This window comes from Bos indicus, chromosome 25, assembly GCF_029378745.1.
Source record: "Bos indicus isolate NIAB-ARS_2022 breed Sahiwal x Tharparkar chromosome 25, NIAB-ARS_B.indTharparkar_mat_pri_1.0, whole genome shotgun sequence".
NCBI lineage: Eukaryota > Metazoa > Chordata > Mammalia > Artiodactyla > Bovidae > Bos > Bos indicus.
In genome coordinates this window covers 14,739,583-14,755,878 of record NC_091784.1, presented here as the reverse complement: position 1 = coordinate 14,755,878, position 16,296 = coordinate 14,739,583, and the positions used below count along the sequence as shown (strand labels likewise).

Genomic DNA, 16,296 nt, shown 5'->3' with positions numbered 1-16,296 from the left:
ATTTTACTGATACAATATATCCTATTTTCAATATATACAATATATACTATTTTCAACAGATACTATTTTCAAAGTACTGAATTACATATAAGTCATTGAAATAAATGGTGAACTTACCAACAGAATATTAATAAGCTGCTCAAAGTCTTTCGTCAAGTACATGATGGAAGAACGGAATTCAAGCAGCCAGTTAATGATCTGGTCATCCTTAAGTTAAAAAAAGAAAAGTACTTTCAAAATCACAAGTCCTCTAAAATAACAGAGAAATGATATTACCTGGCATTGGTCATCTATCAGCAATATTTAAATTAGGAGGGGAAAAGTCACAAACTTGGACTTAAGCCAAAATTGGGATGAAGATTTCTTAGTTTGTATCAAAATACAAAAAGATGTTACAATAAATTTTCCTTTTTTCTAAAAACAAAGAAGAAGAAGTAATATAGTAATTGATACCAGGGAAAGGAATCAAGTGCAATGTTTAATTCTAATCATTTTTGCTGGCCCGAGAAAAGTGAGAACACCTCAAATGGTAAATGTTGACACCTGGAACTTTTTTAAAGTGAATTCTAACAGATCAAATAGTCTAAGGCCACAAAGACCAATAGGTACCTCTACTTCCTCTATCCTCATGATGACCTGCAAGCACGTGGATAATATTCAGTCTAAGCTGATTAACCAGAGTCATCAATAAACGTAACTTTTTTTTAACCCAACTTGCAAATGGGTCTAAAGGAATCAAAATGTGTTCTATATAAATGATGGTTCCACTACTCCATTAAATATTTTTCAGACAATAAAATTACTATTCATAATACTTTCCATGACACAGGAAAACCTGCTAAGTTCAAAAAAGAGGCCATGTAGAGAATAAGGTATCAGTGATACTTAATAGATATTGCTTGTATTCAAGCATATATACAACACACATGTGCAAGAAAAAATTAAAGCCCCTAATTCTGGGGAACTTCCTGGCGGTCCAGACTTTGCTTTCACTGCCAAGGGAGCAGGTTCACTCCCTGGCTAGGGAACTAAGATCCCACAAGCTGCACAGTATGGCCAAAAAAAAACAAGCCCCGAGTTTTTTAAAGAAAATGATTGATGATGATATTCACTAGGGGAAAAGAGAAATAAAGAAACAAAAATAATACAGTGTTGCACCTTTAGCAACAGACTACAGACAGACAGTGTTGAACCCCCAGTGATAAACTATTAACAGACAGGACTGGACCTACAGCCATAGACTACTTATAGGGAGCACATACCACGCGCCAGGCACAGTGCTTAACACCATACGTATATATGTGCTGCTGCTGCTAAGTCGCTTCAGTCGTGTCCGACTCTGTGCGACCCCATGGACTGCAGCCCACCAGGCTCCTCCGTCCCTGGGATTCTCCAGGTAAGAACACTGGAGTGGGTTGCCATTTCCTCCTCCAATGCATGAAAGTGAAAAGTCAAAGTGAAGTCGCTCAGTCGTGTCCGACTCTTAGTAACCCTATGGACTGCAGCCTACCAGGCTCCTCCGTCCATGGGATTTTCCAGGCAAGAGTACTGGAGTGGGGTGCCATTGCCTTCTCCAACATATATTTATACACCTTTCCCTAATCCTAAAAATGCTGCAAAGGGATTACTGTTATTCTCATTTTATAGATGAAAAAACTGAGGCTAAGAAAGATTAATTTGCCCACCGCACCAGTAAAAAGGACTTCCCTGGTGGCTCAGACAGTCAAGTATCTGCCTACAATGCAGGAGACCTGGATTCAATCCCTGGGTCAGGAAGATCTCCTGGAGAAGGAAAAGGCAACCCACTCCAGTATTGTTGCCTGTAAAATCCCATGGATGGAGGAGCCTGTAGGCTACAGTCCATGGGGTCACAGAATTGAACACGACTGAGCGACTTCACTTTCACTTTCACCAGTAAAACACTAGGTTCAAACCCATCTGCCTAGATCGATGCCCCGCCCACTTTCACACAGTGCCTTGCCCCACAGAGTGAGCTCCCCATCTTCCACTCAACCAGTGAGAGCTTCCTATGCATTATCTATATGACAAACCTCCATGACACTATTTGCCGATGAAACCCTAACTAACCTGGCAGGAAAATAAAGTCACAACTCATTTGCACTACAGTAACTTCATAATATCCACACTCATTAAGGATAACAAGACTTAAGCAGAGAGGCCAAGCTAAGTTACACACAAAGTTAGCTCTGCTGCTAAGTCGCTTCGGTCGTGTCCGACTCTGCGTGACCCCATAGACGGCAGCCCACCAGGCTCCCCCGTCCCTGGGATTCTCCAGGCAAGAACACTGGAGTGGGTTGCCATTTCCTTCTCCAATGCATGAAAGTGAAAAGGGAAAGTGAAGTCGCTCAGTCGTGTCCAACTCTTAGCGACCCCATAGACTGCAGCCTACCAGGCTCCTCCATCCATGGGATTTTCCAGGCAAGAGTACCGGAGTGGGGTGCCACTGCCTTCTCCAAAGTTAGCTCTAGTCTGTCACTTTTCCACTAAAACGAGTGCAACAAAATCATAAGGACATTTAATGCTCCAGTTTTTAAGTAAACCAGTCAGAGACTATGGTACTGAACAATCACTAGAAACAAATTATTTCAACACTCCTCTGAACTAACATAAACATAACTGATGTGATTCTTGGGTCTGTAAAAATCCCCTGGAGATGTGCTGATATGAAATACAGTAGAACACAAAGAATGTGCAGCCGGGGAAGCAGGCACAGGTCAGAGAAAGCTTTAAAGACGAAGCGATGCTTCCACTGTCTTTAAACAGACTGAGTACTCTCAAGGGCTCTACACTTTACAAAGGTGAAAGCATGTCTTCAGAAAACCAAGAGCAGTTTAGTCTGGCTGGAGTATACTGTGAGCAAGCAAGCCAACAGATCAATCTGGAGAACAAAGAGGGACCAGACATATCACTGAAGTCCCTGTAAGCCAGATTTCTAGTTAGAGATCTGCTTGTACGGTGGGGCATGGTCTGAATGAAGGCACAATCATGTGCTTAGACAAAATCTGGGAAAGTTCATTAGTGAAGATGACATTTCAGTTGGGTCTCAAAGAATAGTTTTATAATTACAGTAATAATAATAATAAACATTAATATAAGACTAAGTGCAAGGCACTATTCTAAGACTTTTAACATTCCATGAGATAGGGAGAACTACCATTGGTTCATAGCTGGGGACACCTAGGCACTGAAAGGCAGTAATTCGCCCTCAATCACAAAGCCAGTAAGAGAGGGAGGTGATGTAACCAGAGCCCATGCTCAAACAGGCAGCAAGCAAAGTGGATCCGAGAATCTCTCACAGCCAGAAAGAAAAAGCATATGCAAAGCCGTAAAGTGGCAAATTCAAGAAACAGAGTATCTAGCGAGACTGAACAGTCTAAGTCTGCTGCAGGCCATGCTAAGGGGCTGGTCCTCTATTCCTCGGTGGGCATGAAGAGGGCAACGGCATTTTTAGAATGTGCTTTAGCGATGACTCAAATGCACTGTTAAGGATATAAGGGGTGGAGGGGACGTGTACGTGAGACAGACAAGCAATAAATCATTTAGGCACATAAAGCCTGTAGAGTGGATTTGAAAGAGAGAAAATGCTAAATCCAGGGCACCCGTAACACCTGTGGGTTTGCAGTTAAGAAACAAGTCTGCACAACACTGTAATTCAATTATACTTTGATAAAAAAATAAGTGATATTAAAATTAAAAAAGAAAGAACAAAGTCTGAAGCCCACAAGAGCAATTTGATCTATAAATGCAAATAATTCTATTATGAGGACACAGATAAATCCCAAAACCACGAGAACTTAGGGGAATCACACAGGAAGAATCTGTAAAGTGAGGACGGGGTAAGTTAGGAAATCCAATCAATACCAAATTTCTGAAGAACCTGTCAAGAGAGTGATGAGAGATAAGCAGTAAGAAGACAGGAAGATCAAAGAAACTGAAGGAAAGGTTTTAAGAAATGGGCAGTCAACTGTACAAATTGCTACAAGAAATTATTATGGGGCTGAAAGAGGAAGTCCATGAAATCAGAATGTAGGAAATCATCAGTAACCTTTGTCACAGTATATACAGCAGTGGACTTCACAGTGGATTTAAACACGAATGAGAAAGTGCAGACTGTCAACATGAACAATTACAAAGTCCTCTGAGTCAGAGACTGCTCTCATTGGATCCTTGAAAGACCTCTACGCTTAAAGAACTTATTTCTCTGGTTTTACAAGGAGGGAAACAGAGGCAAAGAGGTTAAAGAATGTGCCCAAGATCACACATTGGGAAACAATGGAGCTGGGATTCTATCCCAGGCAATCTGACCACCAATGCCCACATTAACAGACTATTCTTCCCATAACTGGGCAGTCAAGGAAGAAAGGGAATAACATTTACATGATGGGTACAAATCTCGAACCATTTCCAAAAACGCGGAAACAGAGTAGCAGGTTGAAATACAAGTCATCGTTTGTTGGTTTCATTTTGTTGTTTAGCACTGGAGAGTTGCCTGCAGCACAGAAGACAGGTTCTAAAAAGGCAAATTAAAGCAGGGTTTCCCAGCCCCAGGACTGCTGGGATTTGGGCCCAGATGGTTCAGTGTCGTGAAGGGCTGCTGTGTGTGATGTACGGCTTTCAGCAGCACCCCTACCACCCACGCACTGGGTGGCAGTACCGCTGTTCCCTTCCATTCATCACTGAATCCCTTCAGGGGTGAAAGTGCCCCTGGTTGAGAACCGTTAAAGCAGGATCACAAAGTAAGTTCTAGAGAATGGAACAGGACAACAAGTGCAAATTAACATCTCGACAAAGTGGTAACAACTTTGCTAATAATCAAACACAAAATTAGTTACCTTTATCTCTGGATCTGACAGCTGGTTCTTCAACAGCTCAAAGTCATTTGTTTCCCCCTTAAGAAGAAGGGGAAAAAATGAATTTTTGCTTGCTTGGGTTTTCCTTTTAAAGACCAACAGCAGGACTTTAAACCATTACAAAAAGAAACCTGTACCACTGACACCTCAGCTCTGGGGTGTTCTGGTACACTTGTGTACACCTGTGCACTGACATCTGACCATGACAGTACCCATGCATACATATGGGTATAAATGCAGGTCACACATGAAAGTACACAGCACATTCTCCCACCATCCCTGAGACACAGGAGAATCGCTTCTAAACTAACATGGAAACAAAGCCCCAAAATATCCCCATTAATAGAGCTGGTTTATTATCCCAAAGCAATGCTTATGTAACTATTTAAGAAATAAAATGCTCTGATCTAATAGGTTTTTTTTAATTATACCACTTGCTAAAGATTTTAAAGGACAGTAGGTAAATAAAGCATCTGAAGGTATAAAACCGCAGAAAAGGGGTTACTATTCTAATTGTGAGCGGACAGCACCATGCTATTGTTAAACTGAGTTGACTTCAATATTGATGTCTAAAATCCATCTTGTCTACTGGTCTTTAGTATAATAGCTGTAATTGTATTCTGACCACCAAAAATCAAACCTCAATACATCAATTATATTTCAATAAATCTGAGGGAAAAACCCACCAAACCTCACAGTATCCCCTCTTACCTTTTTGTACTTTAGTAACACTTCTGTCACAGTTCCACCAAACCGAACAGTTTTTCTTGGGGGAGAACTGAAGAAATCATTCTCTAATGCAAGCATGTCTGAAAGCCTACAGAACCAAAGATATCAAGCCATTAAGTGCATGACAAGCAACAATAAAATTTATAAAATCCAACATCATTCGGTGAGACCACTGCTAAAGCCCCCTAACTGGCCTCCCTCCTCCCACTTGAATCCCCCATTAATGCATTCTTCATTCAGTGATCTAAAAATCTTTCAAAAACTAAACGCAGGCTTCCCTGGTGGTCCAGCGGTTAAGAATCTGCCTGCCAATACAGGGGACACAGATTTGATTCCTGGTCTGAGAAGATCCCACATGTCGAGGGGCAATTAAATAAGCCACCACAACTACTGACGCCTGGGCATCCCAGAGCCTGTGTTCTGCAACGAGAGAAGGCACTGCAACGAGAAGCCTGCACGCCACAACAAAAGCAGCCCCTGACTGCTGCAACTAGAGAAAGCTCACAGCAACCCAGTATTTTTTTTTTTTTTTAAACTTAAAAAAGACAGATCATGCTACTCTTCTGCTTAAATTCTCCAAAGGTTTCCTACTTCTCTTAAAATAAAAAAACCTAAACAACTTATAGACTTCAAGGTCCTACATTAATCTAGCCCCTACCTATCCTTTTCATCTCACTTCCAACCCTTACATACTGCAGCCAGAGTCCTTTCTGCTATTCAAGTTCACCAATCAGATTCCCATATAACTTACTATTCCCTCTGTCAGAAACACTCATTCTCCAGATGTATACGTGGTTGGACCCTTGTCTTCTTTCAAGTTGAAGCTTAATTGTGAGAGAGACCTTCCACATCAGAAATCTTAAGTACCTATCCTCTCCCTCTTCCCTACCATCACCCTATTTTATTTCTTCACAGTAGTTACCACTATCTGAAATTATCGCTGACTTACTGTCTTTCCCTCCTCAGACTTTAAACTCGGTTGAGAGCATGGACCTTGTCTCTTTTGATATACTGTCACCAACTCTAACATCCAAAGTAGGTACTTTAAAAAACATATATATGATATTATGCCAAGAGTTCCACAAAGTTTGTTTCTTTTAAACAGGTCAGTGAAAAAAACATAGCATCTTGCTAAAGACTCTCATGGAAGGAAAGTTATGACCAACCTAGACAGCATATTAAAAAGCAGAGACATTACTTTGCCAACAAAGGTCCATCTAGTCAAGGCTATGGTTTCTTCAGTAGTCATGTATGGATGTGAGAGTTGGACTATAAAGAAAGCTGAGCGCCAAAGAATTGATGTTTTTGAACTGTGGTGTTGGAGAAGACTCTTGAGAGTCCCTTGGACTGCAAGGAGATCCAACCAGACCATCCTAAAGGAAATTAGTCCTGGGTGTTCATTGGAAAGACTGATGTTGAAGCTGAAACTCCAATACTTTGGCCACCTGATGCTAAGAGCTGACTCATCGGAAAAGACCCTGATGCTGGGAAAGATTGAGGGCAGGAGGAGAAGGGGATGACAGAGGATGAGATGGCTGGATGGCATCACCAACTCAATGGACATGGGTTTGGGTGAACTCCGGGAGTTGGTGATGGACAGGGAGGCCTGTGCTGTGGTTCATGGGGTCGCAAAGAGTCGGACACGACTATGCGACTGAATTGAACTGAAAGACTCTCAAAGTTAAACCCCAAAGTGTTTTATGGGAGTTACGGGTTTTAAAAGTTGAGCTAGATATAAAACACTGTTAAGCAAATGTGCGTCAAATAACCTTCAAGCAAACAAAAACTCAAAGACACAATCTGCCATCAGTGGCATCATTTGGTTAATAATCCAAATAGCCCAAGTATCTCTTTTTGAATCCAGTCGAAGAAGGAGGGAAGAAGAGTAAAAGAGTATAAGGTAGTAGTACCCAGGCCTGGAAAAATATGAGGGAGCCCAGTGGGGAGAAAAGGGGACTCTGGAACCGAGGAGGTTCCTTTCCCCAGCCCCTCTGCCACCTTTATTACCCATCCAAGGGTCACTGGCTCACTCCTGACGACCTAAAGTGACCCTCTTCTCTCGGCTCCCACCCATTCCATGATCTCTGGCCCAGACCCTTCAGCTCCGCTCTCCTAATCCCGGTCCAGTGCTCTGCTCCCGGACGCACAGAAGGAAGCGTCCTGGATTCTTACCCGGTCCTCGGCGAGCCCAGCGTCTTGACCGCAGAGCCCGAAGCGGCCGCATCTCCGGGAAACCGCGTGTGAAGCAGAGGAGCCGCCATCCGGCCGGACAAACGCGACGACTGCGGCTTATGCCGGAAGTCTTTCTCTTTCTAGGCCCGCCTCCGTTCCGGAAGACACGCGTGAGAGCAACGGGCTTCAGCCAATCAGGAGCCCCACGCGGGGAGAGCGGAGTTACCCCGGTCCAAGCTAGAGCGCCGCTAAGGCGTAATCCCGGCCGTGAATCAGGCCCCTTCTTCCTCTTGGAGGACTTTCCCCGCCAAGCGAAGTGCTGACGGCGGCTGTGGGCTCCGCTGGTGGCTCAGCGGTAAAGAATCCGCCTGCCAATGCAGGAGATTTGGGTCCGATCCCTGAGTCGGGAAGGTCGGACGGAGGAGGGCATGGCTACCCACGCCAGTGTTCTTGCTTGGAGAATCCCATGGACAGAGGAGCCTGGGGGGCTATAGTCCGTGGGGTCGCGAAGAATGCACGGCTGAAGCGACTTAGCCAGTGCACTATACTGAGCCAACTTTGACTCAGAGTTGGACCAACAAACGTCCGTCTAGTCAAAGCTATGGTTTTTCCAGTAGTCATGTAGGGATGTGAGAGTTGGACTATAAAGAAGGCGAACTGTGGTGTTGCAGAAGACTCTTGGGAGTCCCTTGGACAGCAAGGAGCTCAAACCAGTAAACCCTAAAGGAAATCAGTCCTGAATATTCATTGAAAGTACCGATGCTGAAGCTGAAACTCCAATACTTTGGCCACCTAATGTGAAGAGCGGACTCATTAGAAAAAGACCCTGATGCTGGGAAAGAATGAGGGCAGGAGGAGAAGGGGACGACAGAGGATGAGATGGTTGGATGGTATCACTGACTCAATGGACATATTTTGAGCAAGCTCCGGTAGATGGTGAAAGACAGGGAAGTCTGGCGTGCTGCAGTCCATGGGATCACAAGGAGTCGGACATGAATGAGCGACTGAACAACAACTGTAATGAGACTGGAGAGTTGCCTGGGAGGTGTCTGTCCAGCCCTGAGTTTCCCAGAGAAGGGGCGGGGACACCCGGAGGGGCCAATCAGTGGCTTGGTCTGTCGACTTTTAAGTTCTAGGAGTCAGTCCAGTTCTAGTTCGGTTCAGTCGCTCAGTCCTGTCCGACTCTTTGCGACCCCATGAATTGCAGCTCGCCAGGCCTCTCTGTCCATCACCAACTTCCGGAGTTCACCCAAATCCAGGGCCATTGAGTTGGTGATGCCATCCAGCCATCTCATCCTCTGTCGTCCCCTTCTCCTACTGCCCCCAATCCCTCCCAGCATCAGAGTCTTTTCCAATGAGTCAACTCTTCGCATGACGTGGCCAAAGTACTGGAGTTTCAGCTTCAGCATCATTCCTTCCAAAGAACACCCAGGGCTGATCTCCTTCAGAATGGACTGGTTGGATCTCCTTGCAGTCCAAGGGACTCTCAAGAGTCTTCTCCAACACCACAGTTCAAAACTATCAATTCTTTAGAGCTCAGCTTTCTTCACAGTCCAACTCTCACATCCATACATGACCACTGGAAAAACCATAGCCTTGACTAGATGGACCTTTGTTGGCAAAGTAATGTCTCTGCTTTTGAATATGCTGTCTAGATTGGTCATAACTTTCCTTCCAAGGAGTAAGCGTCTTTTAATTTCATGGCTGCAGTCACCATCTGCAGTGATTTTGGGGCCCAGAAAAATAAAGTCTGACACTATTTCCACTGTTTCCCCATCTATTTCCCATGAAGTGATGGGACCAGATGCCATGATCTTCATTTTCTGAATGTTGAGCTTTAAGCCAACTTTTTCACTCCCCTCTTTCACTTTCATCAAGAGGCTTTTGAGTTCCTCTTCACTTTCTGCCATAAGGGTGGTGTCATCTGCATATCTGAGGTTATTGATATTTCTCCCAGCAATCTTGATTCCAGCTTGTGCTTCCTCCAGCCCAGTGTTTCTCATGATGTACACTGCATATAAGTTACATAAGCAGGGTGACAATATACAGCCTTGATGTGCTCCTTTTCCTATTTGGAACCAGTCTGTTGTTCCATGTCCAGTTCTAACTGTTGCTTCCTGACCTGCATACAGGTTTCTCAAGAGGCAGGTCAGGTGGTCTGGTATTCCCATCTCTTTCAGCCTCCCTCAGTCAAACTGAAGAACCCAAGCCTAGAGGGCTAAGGTACATAGGGTCGAAGAGAATTGGACACAATGCGTTTGGGTGAACTCCGGGAGTTGGTGATGGACAGGGAGGCCTGGTGTGCTGCGATTCATGGGGTCTCGAAGAGTGGGACACGACTGAGCGACTGAACTGACTGACTGAAGCAGTTTAGCATGCTGCTGCTGCTTCTGCTAAGTCGCGTCAGTCATGTCCAGCTCTGTGCGACCCCCTAGATGGCAGCCCACCAGGCTCTACCATCCCTGGGATTCTCCAGGCAAGAACACTGGAGATTTAGCATGCAGGCACTCATAAAACAGATAACTAATGAGAACCCTCTGTATAGCATAGAGAATGCTACTCAGTGTTCTGTGGTGACCTAAATGGGAAAGAAATCTGCAAAAGAGTGGGTATATGTATACATATTGCTGATTCCCTTTGCTGTACAATAGAAAATAACACAAAATTGTAAAGCAACTATACTCCAATAAAAATCAATAATAGAAATGAAGAACTGGAAGCCCTGTGATTAATCTAAACCCACAGAAAGATGGGGAGGGTCAGGATTTGAACAAGTCGGCCTGACCCAGAAACCTGCTTCTTCCTACCTACTGGGCTCTTCTCACAAACACCCAAGCTAATCTTACCCTCCTGGAAACGGGGTTGATGACACATCTTATCCAAAAATCTTAGAGCTGTGATAATTCTGGGATTAGAAATCAAAGAGTGAGAGAAGACAGTGTTCAAAAGGCATTAACCCTTAAACTTACAATTTTTAAAGATGTACCAAGTCAGCCAAACCAGCAAAGCAGGAAAGGGTCTTGCAAACATAGGGAACAACAGGTGCCAAGGCAGGGTGGGCAGGAAGGAGGCAGAGGGAAAAGGGGATGAAGGGAGAATTGTTGCAACCTTTGGAAACTGTATAGAACTATATCAAAAGGGCATAAACTAGGTACAGCAACTTTTAAAATATAAAGCATTGTTCTGTTTTGGCCACAGTGTAAAATCAGTTACTGTCCTTCTGCTGCCTCCATATGGGCACACCATTTCTTGCCTCTCTGCTTCCGAGTTCCTGCGGAATGCTGGGCAGAAATCATCCATGTCCCAGGAACCGAGGAAATTGTGTGGTAGCTCACAAAGATGTTCAAGATAGCTGTTTAAGTGGGAATCTCTTCCCCTATACCCACAAAGCAGAGCTAGAAAGAAAAAAAAAAATCACAATTCTTTGCACTCTCAGCCAGTATAAGTTTAACTGTACTGTCAAGGAATTTGACAGTTACTTTATTCCTTCACTTGTAAAAAGTCTGATATGTATTAAAGAATATATGTTAATGTAAGTTATTAAACATAGTAAAGACCTGTGAATGTACAACCAACTTATGAAACAGCCTGTAATATTGATGCTTTCTATGTGCTCCTTCCAGACCCCCACCCTCTGCCTGCTTCCTCTCAAGGTAACCACTATCCTGAGTTCTTAAATGCAATTACCATATATATTCCCAGACAACAAGCATACTATTTATTTTCTCTTGTCTTTCAATGATAAAATTACTTCAAATATTTAGGAGGCTGTGTAAGACTTCTAAATATTGGAGACAGGAAAATGGATTGATAAATCACGGTTGTTGCTGTTTAGTTGCTAAGCTGTGTCCAGCTCTTTATGACCCCATGGGTACGACTGAGCGACTTCACTTTCACTTTTCACTTGCATGCATTGGAGAGGGAAATGGCAACCCACTCCAGTGTTCTTGCTTGGAGAATCCCAGGGACAGAAGAACCTAGTGGGCTGCCGTCTATGGGGTCGCACAGAGTCAGACACAACTGAAGCAACTTAGCAGCAGCAGCAGCAGAGTTGCTCTTGGAGGTATACAAGACACAGTCAAAGAACTTTCCTAAGTAGTTGTGCGACTCCCTGCAATACTTCGTCCATAAGCTTGAACACAGCTTCTTCCTTATTTTCATAAAGCACAGTTAAGACAAGGCTTCTATGTTAAATTTTTTTTCAATAACACCTGAGCACAATACAGGAAAAATCCTAAAACTAAGTGGCATAATCTGTGGGAGTTCTTGGGTCATGCTCCTTCACTGTGGATCCTTTGTTCACTCTGTTTCATGGGCCATCTCAGCGTGACAGGAAAAAAGCCTTCTTTATCCAGCCTTGCCTTCCTCAGACTCTCATGGCTTTTGTCTCCAACTCTTAAAAAAAAAAAAAAAAAGTACCAGTACTAATAAAGACCCCTCCTTCTCCAACTGTGACAACAACAGAAAGCAAACAAATAGGAACATGTGCTTGCAAAGATACAACCTCGCCTACAATGTAGTCATCCTTTCGTATCACTGGGTATTATCATTGTTCATAATTGCTCTGAGCTTCTTCACTCTAGAGTGAAATTTTACTTTCGTGTACCCAGATGACCCATTAAACTGTTTTTCAAAAGAGCAGTCTTCCTCTAGAGATGAATTTTACACTCATCCCCAGAGTAGTTCTTTGGGCAAAGCCACAATCGTGGCTTTGTAACAGAAGCTATCTTTAGCTAGTTTAAGCAGAAAAGAAGAATTTGTTCTAAGGTTACAGGATATCTTAAAGCACCAAAAAAGAATTTCTCACTGGCCAAATTTGAGTCAGGAACTTCTCTGGTGGCTCAGTGGTAAAGAATCCACCTGCCAAAGCAGGAGATATGGATATGATCCCTGGGTTGGAAAGATCCCCTGGAGAAGGAAATGGCAACTCACTCCTGTATTCTTGCCAGGGAAATCTCACGCACAGAGGAGTCTGGCAAGCTACAGTCCATAGGGTCGCAAAGAGTAGGACATGACTTAGTGACTAAATAACAACAATAAGCCCTCCTCTAACCCAGTCTAGAGAGATGAGGTCATATGGTACCAAATGGCTTCCAATAAATTTTTGCTGTAGATGAAAGGGTCACTATCAATGCTCCAGAAATGTTTTTCAAATCACTGAATGGCAGGGACGTTCCAAATGAATAATTTCTAAATAGCAAAGCCAATAATAAATATCTGATTTGTTCCTTTCCCCTTTCCAAAGAGTCAACAGTTATTTTGAGTCACTTATCTTTATAAAAACATTCATTAACACAAGATGTCAACTGTATATCTTTCATGTAGTTAATGAATATTAATAATGTATATATATTTACTAATATGTCATAGCCACATAATATGTATGCAATCATAAATATTCATATATTATGTGTATGTAATATAAAATTATATACAATAAAATTAATGTATTTAATATGATTAAATAATATAAGTATATCCAAAGACCATTAATTTAGAGCTTTCCTTGTCCCAGAGAAATATAAAGCAGTTTCTCAACCTTGGCACTGGTGACATGTTAGACCAGATAATACTTTATGAGAGGAGACTGTCCTGCGAATTGCAGGATGTTTAGCAGTATCTCTGGTCTTCACCCACTAGGTGACAGCAGCATTCCCCTCTGTGCCACTGTGACAAGCAAAGATCTCTGCTGCTGCTGCTAAGTCGCTTTAGTCATGTCCGACTCTGTGGGACCCCATAGATGGCAGCCCACCAGGCTCCCCCATCCCTGGGATTCTCCAGGCAAGAACACCAGAGTGGGTTGCCTTTTCCTTCTCCAATGCATGAAAGTGAAAAGTGAGAGTGAAGTCACTCAATCGTGTCCAACTCTTAGTGACCCCATGGACTGCAGCCCACCAGGCTCCTCCGTCCATGGGATTTTCCAGGCAAGAGTACTGGAGTGGGGTGCCATTGCCTTCTCCGGCAAAGATCTCTAGACACTGCCAAATACCCCAGGGAGACAATAATGCCAAAATTAAGAACCACTGGTATAAATCATGATCTTAATGAACACAACTGTGCTCATTTCACATGCTAGAAAGGTAACGCTCAGAATCCTTCAATCTAGGCTTCAACAATACGTGAACCGAAAAATTCCAGATGTTCAAGCTGGATTTAGAAAAGGCGGAGGAGCCAGAGATCAAATTGCTGACATCCGGTGGATTACAGAAAAAGCAGGGGAATTAAAAAAAAAAAAAAACTACTTCTGCTTCATTTACTATGCTAAAACCTTTGACTGTGTGGATCCCAACAAACTGTGGAAAATTTTGAAACAGATGGGAATACCAGACCACCTTACCTGCATCCTGAGAAACCTGTATGCAGGTCAAGAAGTAACAGTTAGAACCAGACTTGGAACAACTGACTAGTTCCAAATTGGGAAAGGAGTACGTCAAGGCTGTATATTGTCACCTTGCTTATTTAACTTCTATGCAGAGTACATCATGCAAAATGCCAGACTGGGTAAACATAAGCTAGAATCAAGATTGCAGTAGAAATATCAACAACCTCAGATATGCAGATGACACCACACTAACGACAGAAAGCAAAGAGGAACTAAAGAGCCTCTTGATGAAGGCAAAAGAGGAGAGTGAAAAAGCTGGCTTAAAACTCAACATTCAAAAAACTATCTTGGCATCTGGTCCCATGACTTCACGGCAAATAGATGGGTGAAATGTGGAAACAGTGACAGATGTCATTTTCTTGGACTCCAAAATCACTGAAGACGGTGACTGTAGCCACAAAATTAAAAGACACTTGCTCCTTGGAAGTAAAGCTCTGAGAAACCTAGACAGCGTATTAAAAAGCAGAGACACGTTTTGTGAAGAGGCAAAGACTGAGTGATTGCAACTGCGTTGCCAACCTCCAGCAGGAATCGGCTTCTCCACGTAGAACTCGGGGGTAGGAGATTCAGAATCGAATCTCTTCTCCCTTCCCCCTCCTGTGACATTTTTCTTGATCTTCAGCTACGTTTTTCAGCTTTGTGAGGCACCGTATCATCAAAGACAATGGCCAGTAATGTTATCAACAAGATGGATCCTTGTTCCATGAAGTCTCGTGTATTCATTGTGAATCTCAGTACCCTTGTGGTCAAGAAATCCGACCTGGAGGCAATCTTTTCAAAATACAGCAGAATCATGGGTTGCTCTGTTCATAGGGGCTTTGCCTTCATTCAGTGTGTTAATGAGAGAAAAGCCCGGGCTGCTGTGGCAGGAGAGGATGGCAGGATGATTGCTGGCCAGGTTTTAGATATTAATCTGGCTGCAGAGCCAAAAGTGAACAGAGGAAAAGCAGGTGTGAAATGATCTGCAGCGCAGATTACGGGTCAGTACCAGAACACCCTTCTCCGTCCCCTCCACTCAGCCCATCTTTTGACTTGGACTGTGACTTTCAACAGGATTATTACGACAGGACGCACAGTTACCTAGCACGTGTTCCTCCTCCTCCTCCTATTGCTCGGGCTGTAGTGCCCTCAGAACGCCAGCAGATATCAGGAAACACCTCATAAAAGGGCAAACATGGCTTCAATTCTAAGAGCAGACAGTGGGGATCTCCCTCTAAGTCTGGAAAGTTGAAAGGAGATGACCTTCAGACCATTAAGAAGGAGTTAACTCAGATAAAACAAAAAGTGGGTTCTTTACTGGAAAGCCTGGGAAATAATTGAAAAGGAACGGAGCACACAAGGAGTGGAGATAAAGAAGGGTAAGTCAGAACAGGAGCAGAGCGGCAGCTCCCTGAGCAAGATGAGACTAATGAAGATGGAGTCTGAGCCAGGGGTGCAGATGACTCTGCTGAGGAGGGGGACCTACTGGATGATGACGATAGTGAAGATCGGGGGGATGACCAGCTGGAGTTGATCAAGGATGCTGAAACAGAGAGGATAATGGAGACAGCGCCAGTGGCGAGGATGACTCTTCAGCACATAGTGGGGTTTAGAAATCTTGTCCCATTATTTCTTTACCTAGATGCTTGTCTAAGATCAAAATTTTCACCAGATCCTCTCCCCTAGTATCTTCAGCACATGCTCACTGTTCTCCCCACCCTTGTCCTTCCCATGTTCATTAATTCATGTTGCCCATTTTCACTTCCTTTGACCCTCCTAGTAGTTACGTTTAGTCTTTACCCTGTAATTTTTGCTTTAATTTTGATACGTCTTTATGACTTAACAATAAAAAGGATGTATCAACTGTCTCCAGAGAAGGCAATGGCACCCCACTCCAGTACTCTTGCCTGGAAAACCCCATGGACGGAGGAGCCTGGTAGGCTGCAGTCCATGGGATCGCTAAGAGTCGGACACGACTGAGCGACTTCACTTTCACTCTTCACTTTCATGCATTGGAGAAGGAAATGGCAACCCACTCCAGTGTTCTTGCCTGGAGAATCCCAGGGATGGGGAAACCTGGTGGGCTGCTGTCTATGGGATCGCACAGAGTCAGACACGGCTGAAGCGACTTAGCAGCAGCAGCAGTAGCAGCATCAACTGTCT

At 43.7% G+C, this 16,296-nt stretch overlaps 1 protein-coding gene and 1 pseudogene across 1 annotated transcript in view; one reads left to right on the top strand and one right to left on the bottom strand.

Annotated features, from left to right (window-relative positions):
• The window catches only part of RRN3 (RRN3 homolog, RNA polymerase I transcription factor), a 28,122-nt gene extending 20,196 nt beyond the window's left edge, over positions 1-7,926 (bottom strand). The window contains exons 1-4 of the mRNA XM_070779704.1: positions 7,773-7,926; positions 5,583-5,688; positions 4,854-4,910; positions 118-207 (exon numbers count right to left, since the gene is read on the bottom strand). Coding sequence (XP_070635805.1) covers positions 118-207; positions 4,854-4,910; positions 5,583-5,688; positions 7,773-7,861 — 342 coding nt within the window. The 5' untranslated portion in view covers positions 7,862-7,926. The remainder of the gene's footprint in view (positions 1-117; positions 208-4,853; positions 4,911-5,582; positions 5,689-7,772) is intronic.
• A 6,698-nt stretch (positions 7,927-14,624) lies between these two features.
• On the top strand, positions 14,625-15,881 carry LOC109578219 (heterogeneous nuclear ribonucleoprotein C pseudogene; annotated as a pseudogene).
• Positions 15,882-16,296: the final 415 nt, after the last annotated feature.